Below are 13178 nucleotides of genomic sequence, written 5' to 3'. Positions count from 1 at the left end.
ATTAAGTTACCATAGAAATAATCATTTTTTTTAAATGGTGTTAAAAAATAAAAAGGTATATTTATTTTATTTAATAATTTAGGTAGAACTAATTATTTTCTATAAATACATTTCGAATTTATTTATAACAATTAAACCAAAATTTATGGCATATGCTCCTCTAACAGTTACTCCCTCCGGTTTTTTTTACTTGTCGTTCTAGGCATTTGCACACAAATTAAGAAATTAGATCAAGTTTCTATTATACCTCTTCTTTAATACATTTTCTAATTTTTTTATTGGTCAAAACATTAAAATAGTTAGGATAAAATTGATATTTTTACCAAACATATGCATTGGAAACCTAAAATGACAAGTATTAGAAAATAACATTTTTACTCTAGAATGACAACTAAAAAAAACCGGAGGGAGTACTATGTATAACAATTAGTTCTATTAAAAAAATAAATTTAATAAAATGTTTAATGTCAGTGGCATTCCTTGTAAATAGTACTGAACTTTAGGATTTATTTCATAATTGTCTCTAAAAATGTATATATAGATATAAGAGAATAACACATAAATTGCATCATAAAGCCTTGTGGTTGGTTTGAATCGCGGTTGGTAAAGATTATGCGACAGGATTAGAAAACTCCGATCAAAGAACTGGATCTGGTGTTGAAGTTACAAAGCTGTGAGACTTGTTTTTGTCGGTATTAGTAGGTCTGATCATCTGTTTCCGTTTAACCGTCCATAACTGTTTCTGTTCGCCGGAAAAAATTATATTTTGTAACTATTGTTGCCAGTATGTAATTTCAGACCTAACCTCACTGGATAGGCCCATTTATAAAATCGTGTATTAAAAAAAGTTGCATCATAAAAAGCTAACTGTAATTTGGAAGGTTGAGGATTAAGTATACAGTGAACTTTCTATCGTAGATGATTAATTTTTGTAAGTTTTGTTCGCTTTTGAGTATCTTCTGGACCATGTGGTGCAATATATAAGATACATTCTTTTTTTGACAAACTATTTATAAGATACACAAACTTACGAGAAGTAATTCTATCTATATTTTGATTAGTGGATTAACTATTTTATAAATGAGAGAAAACATTTGAAAATTAACTTTAAAACATTAATGTGTTATTTTTGAAAGTCAATTTGATGTTCAAGAATTAAAAATTAAATTAATCAACATAATTTAACTATATCACATTAGTGAATATTACTGTTTTGTCATTTTTATGGTGGTGTAAACATAAAAATTAGTTTAAAAGTTTAAAGTGTTAGTAAATTATTTTAAATATTTCTTAAGTTAGTACAATTCAAAACGATGATTTTCCTAATATAATATAAGCTCCAAAACTCTTAAAAGAAAAATAAAGAAAGATAATCAATACACATTGTACCATAGCAACATAAAAATGATGGGTCTGATTGGTAACGTATCCAAAACTGTACAAAAAAAACTGTAAGCTAGAGCTGTAAGATTTTACGGAATAGTGCAAAGCTGTAAGAAAATGTTGTACATGAAAACGGTATAAAAAAGTTGAGAGTAAAGTTTTTAATAAAGTGTTTAGTAAAGTTTTGGTGATTGGTAAAAAATCAAAGCTGTACACTTGTACCGTTTTGTTTTTGGTTAGCAATCACACTCGATCTAAATCAGCAAGAGAACACATGACACATACACAGGTCGGCTAAGTTAAGGCTGGATCCAGGACCCTGGGGAAATTTTGGCAAAAAAATCTAGCATGAGTGCGTGTTGTGTTCTGTTCTATCATATGTTGAAACGTGTTATTCGTACTTCCCAAGTTGTATTAGCTAAGCTAGCTATCATCAACATTGTTCGTACTTGTCGTAGGCGACACATGACGCACTTACTTTAGTAAACCAGAATAAACAAAGGAGTCCCACATAAAAATGTCTAAAGCACTCAAGTAAACAAGTTTATAACTTACTCATGCCCTGATTAATGATTTGTGTGATCATTTTGTTTCGTGATATGTCATTACTCGTGCATCTATAAAATGATCATTTGGACCAATTTAACTTAACAAAATTTGTCATCAATAACAATTTTTTTTTTCTTGAACACCTGAAATTTGTCATCAATAACATTTATCAATTGGATTCTCCATGTATATTATTATTAAGTAAGAGTTGGTTAAATTATAAATATCATAACAATTTTTAAAAATTTGGATTATATGTATGTCTATATAGTGTTTTTTTTTATTGGTTTGCAGTTAGAATATGTTGATATATAATACTTTAAACTCTTAAATCAAACGTGTTAACAAAACAACTCTTAAATCAAAAAAATTTAGTGGAAGATTAATGGATATTAAATGTATTTGGATTGTAGTAGATAAAATAAAATCTTAACCTATATAGGAAGGAGACTTTTATAATATGTTGGATGTCATATAATAAGATAGAGGAGACAGTATATGAACTTCTTAATGTAAGTTTCTAAGTTATCTCCTTTTTTGTTTTCTATGGTTTTTTATTTTTTAAATTAAATTTCCATTTATCTTTTTGATCTCTTTTAAGAGAAATTTCCCATATTCTTTCTCATAGAAAAAGAAACGAATAAATAAAAGAAAAAAAAAAACAAATTGTGAAAAGAGGAAAAGAGGAAAAAGGAAAAAAGAAAAAGAAAAGAAAGAAAGATATAAAAAGTTCTAGAGTGTTCCGCTCCACAAGACCTTGAACAGAAGCAAAGTCTTCGAGCAGCCACAACAAACTCCCGTCTCCTTCTCCCCCCTCTCGAAGGACTTTTCCCTTCTCTCTGTATTGTTTTTTTTAGGGTTTTCGTAAGAGAAAAGAAAAGATGTTCGGAAGAGGACCTTCTAGGAAGAGCGATAACACCAAGTTCTACGAGATCCTCGGTGTTCCTAAGACCGCATCACCTGAAGATCTTAAGAAAGCTTACAAGAAAGCCGCCATCAAAAACCATCCTGATAAGGGTGGAGATCCCGAAAAGGTTTCTCCTTTTTCTTCAATATTGCTCTGGTTCTGTGATAATTGATTTGGTTTCTGTTTTAAAAATCTTAGTTTTTAGTTTGATTTGGATTCTTCGATCGATGGTGCTCTTAGATCTTTGTTAAATTAATCTTAATGTTCGATTTGATCTGGAATCTGCGAGTTTTAGGTCAACTGGTGAATCAATTTTTTGGCTTTGTAGCTTCTTTGTGTATAGATTCTTATAGATTTGTGATTCTGTGATTAGATTCTTGAATTCGACTTGTCTTTTAGATCGTTTGTTTCAGATAGGCAAAAATTACTTCTTTTGGCACTTGAGATAGTTGAATTTATTGTTTTGGAGATTATGTGTATTGAGTAAATTGGTTTGTCTGTAGAGTCTTTTGGATTTGAACAAAATAATTAAACAATTATGTTACATGTCTCTGCAGTTTAAAGAGCTAGCTCAGGCTTATGAAGTTCTTAGTGATCCGGAGAAGCGAGAGATCTACGATCAATATGGAGAGGATGCACTCAAGGAGGGAATGGGTCCTGCAAGCGGTGGGCATGACCCATTTGATATCTTCTCGTCCTTCTTTGGTGGTGGTGGACACCCATTCGGAGGTGGTAGCAGCCGGGGAAGGAGGCAGAGGCGAGGTGAAGATGTTGTTCATCCCCTGAAGGTTTCCTTAGAGGACGTTTATCTCGGAACAACAAAGAAACTCTCACTTTCTAGGAAAGCTTTGTGCTCAAAGTGTAACGGGTTAGTACTTATTACTTTATCCTTTCACGGTTGCTGTATTGCTTTGTATATCCAAGATGTGTAAAAGAGGTTTTCACTGACATTATTTGCTTTATCATTGCAGAAAGGGTTCCAAGTCTGGAGCTTCAACGAAATGTGGTGGCTGTCAGGGTGCAGGAGTGAAGGTCTCGATCAGGCAGTTTGGACCTGGAATGATTCAGCAGGTGCAGCATGCTTGTAATGATTGCAAAGGCACAGGAGAGACAATCAATGATCGGGATAGGTGTCCACAATGCAAAGGAGACAAGGTTGTCTCTGAGAAGAAGGTGCTTGAAGTACACGTGGAGAAGGGAATGCAACACAATCAGAAGATCACATTCAGTGGCCAAGCAGATGAAGCGGTTTGTGATACTCTTTATTTTTCCTGGCTTTGATCATTATAATTTTTTCCGTCTATTGACTATTTTCCTACCTTTTTCTTTTGGAAACAGCCTGATACTGTCACTGGAGATATAGTGTTCGTCATTCAGCTAAAGGAGCACCCAAAGTTTAAACGAAAGGGAGATGACCTATTTGTGGAGCACACCCTCTCTCTAACCGAGGCCTTGTGTGGCTTCCACTTTGTCTTGACCCATTTGGACTCAAGAAAGCTTCTCATCAAATCCAATCCCGGAGAGGTCGTCAAACCTGGTATGTATTTTACTTTACCCCAATCATACACGCCTTTCATTTTTTTCTATTTATGCCAGTTTTTGTGTCTTAACGTGGTGTCTATTTTGGTTGATGATAGATTCATACAAGGCGATAAATGACGAGGGAATGGTGATGTACCAAAGGCCGTTCATGAAGGGCAAGTTATACATCCACTTCACGGTTGAGTTCCCAGAATCACTGAGCCCGGATCAGACAAAGACCATTGAAGAAGTTTTGCCAAAGCCGACCAAGGCAACTATGAGCGATATGGATATAGATGACTGCGAAGAGACGACTCTGCATGATGTGAACATTGAGGATGAGATGAAAAGGAAGGCACAAGCTCAAAGAGAGGCTTATGACGATGATGACGAAGAACACCCAGGCGGTGCTCAACGTGTGCAATGTGCCCAGCAGTGATCCATCCACATGCGCGTGTTAGTGATATCAAACATCTGCTTCTTCTTTTTGCATTGTATTATTTTTGGGTCTTTTTATAGACTTTGCCTATTCAGTGGGAAGAACCTCGTCCTAATTCACATCCTTGTTACCATTTTTTTTAGTTTGAGAATAAACTTTGTAGTTCCTTTTAAGTTTTTGTTATCAATTTATAATGTCCGAAACAGAGAAAATTCTACCACTGTTCAATACAGGTTCTTTTTTTTCTAAGTCATAAGTACTTGGTAGAAGAACTGATTTTCAAATAAGCTAAGAAACGAAGTCAATTGCACACAGTTATCAGTTAAAGTATCCAAATCAGTACAATGCTACTACTCTATTAGTTGGTATTACACATCTAGAATGGTGTGAAATGGGCAAAAGACAAAATACGGACGATAAACCGTGTGTCTTTTATCATTTTTAACCATCCAACCAATCCAGTACACAAACAAGAAACTACTATTTATGCTGCAACATCGATCTTCTTCTGTAGATACCGGTATACATGAGTAATTGAGAATGAAGGGGGCTCGTACCTCGTTTTAATGCAGAGTCGAGCCACGGCTAGAACTTTCTGGAGTTCTCTAGAGCTATAGTTGTTACCTAAATCTGGATCAATCATTTTATCAATGGAGTTTGCAATGCATGAGTCTTGTATCCATTCGATCAAGTCGTTGCCTTGTCTGTCTGATGATTGTCCTGTGATCAGCTCTAACATCAACACTCCTAGTTGGAATATCACGTTTCCACATTCCTCATCCGCACATGATCCTACACGCCAATTTTTTTCTTTTGTGAAACTGGAAACAATGAATGAAGCTGAATAGCCTTGACCTTGGAAAGAAGAGAATTTTAAGTTTATACCTTCAGAGCAAGAATCATGGATTGCTTTGGGATGGTTTTTTGGGTGCCTGTTGACGCGGATATCTGAAATCTATGAGAGGAAGATTTCACTTATTAATAACTGATACAAAAAAGGGCTTAAAGGAACCTATATATGAGGGAAAAACTTACTTTTGGGGTGAAGTTTTCGTCCAACATGATGTTACATGAGTTCACTGAAACATCATATATCTGTGCATCATTACTGCTGAAGATGAGCAAGTATTCCTGTGGTCAAAGAGCGGATCATAGTTATCTTCTGAGTCCCTTTATAGTATATAATTGGGATGTTAGATAAAAGCAAGTTTACCAATGCAGCTGCGACTCCAATGGCTATCTGGATGCGAGTTTTCCAGTTCAAAGGTGTCTTTAGCGGATCTATCAAGAAAGAGACAAAATATTCAACAAATGATTACGTTTTTTTTTTTTTGATGATTATGTTTTGAAGGGTTTTATTACCATTGAGGTGGTCTTTCAAGCTTCCATTTTCAATGTTGTCAAACACTAGCAGCCTGAGAAAAAGCAAGAAGAAGAAATCCAAAAGCAAATCAACAAAAGCAAGTTTTATTTTCTTTCAGAGGAGAAATAAAAGGGAGACCTCTTTCGTCCGATGCAAAAACCGCGAAGGGTGAGGAGATGACGGTGACGCAAACGACCCAAGAGCTGGACTTCCTCATCAAACCGTTCACGTCCAAGATCGAGAGCATTGAGTTCTTTGACCAAAGCTACCTCACCACCTTTGAATTTGGCTCTGTATGCAGACCCGTGATAGTTGCTGTAAATAACCTTACGAAAGCCTTCTGTTGCTTTGACTATATCCTTGTATCCAAATCGTCTGATAAATTCTATTCTTCCTGTAATGATGTCACAGTTGAAGGACAGGTTGTATAAATAACATACAACACAAGTCTAACAGAACCAAAGAAACTGAATCGGTGGCTTAATTACTTAACAATTGAGTTGATGAAACCAATAAGTAGAAACACAAGGTCTCATATAGTGATATAGAGAACTCAAACCAAGTCACTCAAAATGAATCAGCAATAGTTACGACTTCAGAACAGAGTTTATAGCAAAAACCACTAAGAAAAGTCGAAATCAAGAACTCTAGAAAACTAATCTGAAAAAGAAAGAAGAAAGTGGAAAGAGATAGCGAGAGTAAATTGGGGGGCATACCGGAGCGAGAACGACGGAGCCAAGCAAGAAGAAGAAACTGGATTCTGCGGCTGAAGCGAAGACGATCATCATCCATGGCCATGGCGATTTCACTTTTTTTTTTTAAACAGTAGTGAGCTGCTGCTTTCTTCTTCACGAGCTATATCTTTCTTTCTCTCTCTTAAATCTTGTTTTTGTGTGGAGATGATTGCGGAAATTGGATCTGATGCTTTCTTGGAAGAGTGTCAGTTGTACCAAAAAGCTTATTAGCCCTTCTGAGCTGTAAATCTCACTGCTTTTTTTCTTCTTCACTTTTCTATTTATATAGTATTTCTTTAAGTTATTATTAATCATAACGGTTTTTTAATACTATAATTAATTATTAGAGATTCTCTGTCCTCTTTTTTGTTTGTTTGTTAAAAATTAGAAATTATTGGTTCAAAAGTCTTTGGAATCTTGTAAACAAGCATCTAACATCTCAGTGATCGACTGATTATTATTTTTTTTTTTTTAAAATAGAAATTAAAAATCTCAATTTTGACATGTTTAACAAAAAAAAAACCTTTGCTAAATGAATAAAGTTTAATAAGTTTCTAACAAACTCTGGGGAAGATGATGTCCATAATTATTAGTACTAGATTATGACCCGTGCTAGAGCATGGATTGTAATTTGTTTTGTTTCTTTTATAATTATTATGATAAAATATAATTTAAATAATTTTTTAATAATTTTTTGGATAAAATATTATGAAAAAATCATATGCAAGTTTTTACTCATTGTTGGATCATGCTATACACACGATGATCATTTTCATAGGGAATAATAGTCTTCAAACACCGCACTTGATTAACATTTGATATAGCTTTTAATATTTGCATATTACAATTAATATAGCATGTAATATTAACATTACATATAACAAACATGCTATAATATTAATTTTAATATTACATGTTATAGCATGTAATATAAATAAAAGGAATTTCAACATGTGCTCTAGCATGGGTATTAATTATTATTATTTGCTTAGATTTTTTTTTTATGTTTATCAAATGTTTTTTCTATGGAGAATTAATTCAGAATATTCTGTTTATTGTTTTTGTAATCAACGTAATGTAACAATCAAATCTTTGGAGGATATATTTTGGTGTAAAAGAGAATTAAGATTATCTCCTAAAATCTTCCGTGTACACCTAACATATTGTAACAAATTAATACAATTTTTTTATAACCCATTTATAACCTACTATTAAAATTATATAGTCTACAAATTTGAAGTCGTGTACTTCCGTTTTATTAAATAGGGGATAACTCGAAATTTTGGTTTTTTGTATACCAAAGCTTAGACACTTAAAAATGGAAGCATAATAACGAATCATGATGACCTTTCTATAAGATATTTTTCTTTTAGCATGCGATCTTTAATTTTTACAAACCAGAAAAAGAAAATAAAAATGTAATGCTTTGAATGGTTGTTCCATACACTCCATACTAGATAGTACGTACTAACATTTTAGTATGGAGTAGAATGGACTGTAGTATGGAGTAAACATTCACTACAAGAAAATATGTCATTTGCGACTTCAGTAATGGTCGCTCAATAGTCGCAAAAAAGGGTTTTGCGACCACTTAGCAACTATTTGCGATGGTCGCTAAAAAACGGTCGCAAAATTTGTTGGTTGTAACATGGTCACTTATTTGCGACCGATTTAAGACTCTGTAATATAGTCATATATTGCGACGTTTGTGTGACCATATATGGTAGTTGCAGTTTCCGACTAAACTGCATCCAACTCTATTTGGGGACAATTTTGTGACTGTATAGAACAGTCCTAACATTTTTGTGATTGTATAGAATTAGGACGGTTTTGGGACTAATGTAAGAGTCTGTGTTTAGCGACTATTTATGTAATTTGGATTGGTCACGAAGTGGTCACATTGTTTGAATTGGTTTGGTCACAAAGTAGTTACATTTTTTGAATTGGTTTGGTCACAAATTAGTCACGGTTTAGCAATCCTAAATCTGATTAATTTCAGATTTTGAAATGATATTAATCAAAAGGAATGATGATTTAAGGTACTAATCATGCAAACTTATCATCCTAAACAAAAAGATCCTCCAAAAAGTATTCAAAAGCAAAACAAGTTCATTAAAAAAAAAAAGGGGGAATTGCAACACATTCAGTTGGAAGCAGTATTAGAGGAAGGGGAATTGGCAGCTGGACTGGAGACTGGTGTGGTGCCTGGTGTGGTTCCTCCGTCAGTGGGTTGTGCATTGGTTGCAGGTGCGGTAGCTGGATGGGTGGTTGCAGGTGTGGATGATTAAGGAGGAGAAACCATAAAAGCTTCGAACTCAGGATTTTTTTCTTTCATGAAGAGGAGAAGCCTCTTCAGTTCAGCTTGAGACTCTCGGTGTTTCTGATCACGTTGTGCATTCTCAGCCTCGTGTTCAGAAATCTTGCGCCGAAGTTGATCTTGAAGCTCCCCAAGAGTTGTTGGAGAAGCGCTTGCATAACTCTCTGTCCTTTTCCTTTTCTTTAGTGTCTCCACAAGTGATCCAAGTCCAAATGGGCTGCCTTTGTGGTCTGTATGAGTACACTAAACTAAGAGATAAACATTCAGTAATCATCACATACTAAATGAAACCAGATTTAAAAAAAAAAACAGACAGAAACGAATTTACCTGAAGGAAGATTTCATTTCTTTCATCAAGGAAAAGATTATGATGTGTTGAACTCTCTGAACCATTTGGACCATCTTCCTCTGTTTCAGCTTGTCTCTTTTCTATGGTCCTCTCATACGTCTCAGCAACTTGTTTGGCTTTTTGATCCACAAATGTTCCATCCGGACGAGTGTGTGTATTAAGAAACACTTCCACCAGTGACACAGGATGCCCCAACTCTTCCTCCTACAATGATAGTGAAACAGATTAAATCATGGAAATATCATAAAAAACATGGAAATATCAGAAAAACTTTGAGCTGAATTCGACAAAAGAGAAATCTTACCATCTCTTGATGAATTTGCACAAATGATTTCTGACCAGCTAAGTGTTTGTGCACTCCAAGACCTCCATGATCAGAGTTTCTTCACTGTGAAGCATTCTCACTATTCTCAATTGCATCAGGGGTGTTCCAATGTTCCACCATAAGGGGCCATATTTTTTCACCAATCCATGGTGGTTGTACACCACTCCTCCTAGCTTGACTGACAATTCCTTTCATCCTTTTCTTGGCTATCTTCAAGAAACCTGCTTTAACGAGCTCAGTAATGCCGATATCCCAATTGTACTTCCGCTACAATAACACAAAACATAGTTAGCAACAATATCAAAACATAGTTAGCAACAATAACAGAAATAAGGAGTAAACTTTATCGCAAATGTCCTGAAATATCGCTCTTGAATGGGCAGTGGAGTAACCTTCCAACTGTAGTAAGCCCATCAAACTTTCTCCTCAATATTCCAGAAATCGCTCGAGACAGCTGACCTTTCTGCCGGTTAAACCTGTTACATAAAATGAGTAAGTCTACTACTAAATATGGACTTGAAACAATTGAAACAAACTATTGAATATCAAACAACCGAAACAACCGACATTTAAAGCAACAACTATACTTATTGAATATCAAACAACAACTAGAATTATTGACACTTAAAGCAACAACTACAAACTTAGACTTATTAAATATCAAACTTAGACACTTAGACTTGTTGAATATCAAACAACAACTAGAAACTTAGACTTATTGAATATCAAACTATTGAATATCAAACACTTAAAGCAAGAACTACACTTAGTGATCAGTCGAGGTAGCAAATCAGTCGCAAGAATAGTGACAAAGCAGTCGCATAAGAGTAGCACACTAGTCGTAAAATAAAACAGTATGGAAATAGTGGCAAGTTAGTCGCAAACTTTGAGAAAGTTATTATTGACAAGGTGAGCAAAACAAAGCATAAACTTTAACCTAAACATGTAGATGAATCTCAAATGTGAAATTTCAATATAAAAAATATAGCAAGTGGCTAAACAGTCTTAAAAGAGTAGCTAAATCAGGTGTTAGTCGCAAAGTCTTCAGATATATGTCACAATATAGTCGCAAAATAAGTCTCAAATTAGTAGCAAAAGTGTGACAAAAGTCTTCAGTCGTAACATTGTGGCAAAAGAGTCGTACTATGTGACTATTTTAAGACTACCTTATTAAAGTCACAAAATAAAAATCTTGAATTCTACACATTATGAACAATATAAATCACTAATGAGAACTCATAGTAGATACAATAAATTACTTGTAATAGTAAGATTTAGTTAAACAATGTTTACATTACTTAGTTTTGATTTTTCTTCATTGGAACACATTCTTATAAAAGAACATGTAACACTTAGGATAAAATTTGAACTTATGGATGTTTAGTTTATATTCATTGAAATTTAATACTTTGAGAAAGTTATTATTAATAAGGTGAGCAAAACAAAGCATAAAATTCAACCTAAACATGTAGATGAATCTCAAATGTGAAATTTCAAAATAAAAAATATAGAGAGTGGCTAAACAGTCTTAAAAGAGTAGCTAAATCAGGTGTTAGTCGCAAAGTCTTCAGATATATGTCACAATATAGTCGCAATTTGTGACTACTTTGTTACATGGTATGGGTAAAAAATGTGGACGCAAATAAGTCCTCAATATGCGACATTTTGCGACTATCCTTACCGACTATAAAGCTGGTCACAGAGTAGTCGCAAAATTGTGACCATTATGAGACGAATTTGTTTTCGACGCAAAATCATCCTAATGTAGTCGCTTATTTGAGACCCTTTTATGATGTTTATGTCTCGTTGTTAATAAGCGATGTTTTTCTCTCTAATTTTTTTGTAGTCGCTTAGTCGTCGCAAATTAGTCTCAAAAACGTCGCTATATTTTGCAGCAGAATAAGTAGTCACAAACTGTAGTCCCAAAATGCATTTTCTTGTAGTGATTGGTATGCACAACACCATACAATAGTATGCATAACACCATACTATTATGAATGGTAAAAATCGGACCTCAGTATGGAGTGGTGTGGACAAAGAATTAAAATTATTTTTTTTATCATAATTAATAATAACTATTACAAGATGTTTTTTAAATCATAATCTATTATTTCGGTTATCCATAACATAGAGTTTCAAAAAAGAAATTAGCTTTCTAAGATTAGAATTACAAATCAAAATCTATTATTTCGATTATCCTAAAATAATGTTATTTCGGTTATTGAGATAAATGGTTGATTCAAAAAGAAAATTAGCTTTCTAAGATTGAAGAGAAGAGAGTTCTCTCTCGTCGCTCTAGTTTTTTTTTCTGAGAATGTGACTTTTTATTTTGTGGGTTTTTAATATTTATGAATGATCATATGTGTACACATTTAATTTTTCAAAAATACAAAGAAACACAAGTTTAACAAATGAGAACAAAGCACTCGGATCCAACTAGTTACAATAGCACGTTTTAATCCAACTTTAATTTTTGGTATGGAGTTGTATGGAGGTGGTATGGAGGTTTTAAGGAGTAAACAGAAAAATTGGACCAACTGTACAAACTACACAGTACGTAGTTTCTTTTTCAATTGCAGACTATTATGAAGTAGTGCATACTGGTCTGGAATGATGAATGGTGAATTTACTGCGGATTGGTCCGACTTTAGTCCGGTCCAGAGCAGATTGGACAACCATTCACAACCTAAGTGTATTGTCGAACAAAAAAAAAATACTAAGCTTTGAATGGTTGTATAGTCTCCTCCGGACCAGACTAAAATTGAACTAGTCCACACTTAATTAACCATTCACTATTGCATATCAATATGCATTGTTGCATACTAAAAATCTCAATACTAGTATGCATCTAAGCATACAACTTCATACCAATGTAAATTCACTGTTAGTCTGCATTTTTCATTCCACTCATTAAAAACTTCATACCATTATAAACTCCATACTAGTCTTCTCCACACTACAGTCCAATCTTTTGCATACTAAAATAGTGGCATGCATTATCCGGTCTGTACCATACTGTACAACCATTCAAAGCCCTTAGTAATTATCAACATTAATACTTACTTGCTTAGTCGGAAAGAAGAAGAAAATGTAACATAGGAGAAACCTTTGGACGGTGCAAACCAGTGACGGACTCACGTTCCATCTTTTCCAAATATAGGTTTAAAAAATTTATTCGGACCGAACGAACATGCGTGGTATAATTGTTGTTACAGCACTTTTTTTGTTGTTGTTTTCTCTTCCCAAAGAGCTTGTAATTAAATCTGTATTCTGGCTAAACAAACAATTCAC

The 13178-nt window shown here is 34.0% G+C and overlaps 2 protein-coding genes across 2 annotated transcripts; one reads left to right on the top strand and one right to left on the bottom strand.

Annotated features, from left to right (window-relative positions):
- Nucleotides 1-2401: 2401 nt before the first annotated feature.
- On the top strand, nt 2402-5011 carry LOC104770527 (chaperone protein dnaJ 2-like). The gene is made up of 5 exons (XM_087506109.1): nt 2402-2966; nt 3397-3707; nt 3811-4087; nt 4178-4376; nt 4477-5011. Exons 1-5 carry the CDS (start codon nt 2814-2816, stop codon nt 4797-4799), a joined length of 1263 nt encoding a protein of 420 aa, XP_087362235.1. The 5' UTR covers nt 2402-2813; the 3' UTR covers nt 4800-5011.
- Nucleotides 5012-5059: 48 nt separating this feature from the next.
- Nucleotides 5060-7194, bottom strand: LOC104770526 (putative receptor-like protein kinase At1g49730). Its single transcript, XM_010494963.3, has 7 exons — nt 6879-7194; nt 6301-6556; nt 6162-6214; nt 6013-6080; nt 5835-5930; nt 5685-5754; nt 5060-5591 (listed from the first exon to the last, which is right to left on the bottom strand). Exons 1-7 carry the CDS (start codon nt 6958-6960, stop codon nt 5284-5286), a joined length of 933 nt encoding a protein of 310 aa, XP_010493265.1. The 5' UTR covers nt 6961-7194; the 3' UTR covers nt 5060-5283.
- Nucleotides 7195-13178: the final 5984 nt, after the last annotated feature.

The sequence above is a fragment of the Camelina sativa genome, chromosome 20 (assembly GCF_030686135.1).
Source record: "Camelina sativa cultivar CO46 ecotype springtype chromosome 20, ASM3068613v1".
NCBI lineage: Eukaryota > Viridiplantae > Streptophyta > Magnoliopsida > Brassicales > Brassicaceae > Camelina > Camelina sativa.
The sequence above is the reverse complement of the archived record's forward strand: the minus strand, read 5'-3'. Positions and strand labels throughout refer to the sequence as shown.

Excerpts from the sequence above, each read along its gene's own strand:
- LOC104770527 (XM_087506109.1), top strand. The coding sequence starts at position 2,814 with ATGTTCGGAAGAGGACCTTCTAGGAAGAGCGATAACACCAAGTTCTAC. Across the intron at positions 3,708-3,810 it reads TTGTGCTCAAAGTGTAACGG|AAAGGGTTCCAAGTCTGGAG; the intron begins GTTAGTACTTAT and ends TTATCATTGCAG. Across the intron at positions 4,377-4,476 it reads CGGAGAGGTCGTCAAACCTG|ATTCATACAAGGCGATAAAT; the intron begins GTATGTATTTTA and ends GGTTGATGATAG.
- LOC104770526 (XM_010494963.3), bottom strand. The coding sequence starts at position 6,960 with ATGGCCATGGATGATGATCGTCTTCGCTTCAGCCGCAGAATCCAGTTT. Across the intron at positions 6,557-6,878 it reads GCTCCGTCGTTCTCGCTCCG|GAAGAATAGAATTTATCAGA; the intron begins GTATGCCCCCCA and ends ACATCATTACAG. Across the intron at positions 6,215-6,300 it reads TTTTGCATCGGACGAAAGAG|GCTGCTAGTGTTTGACAACA; the intron begins GTCTCCCTTTTA and ends GCTTTTTCTCAG.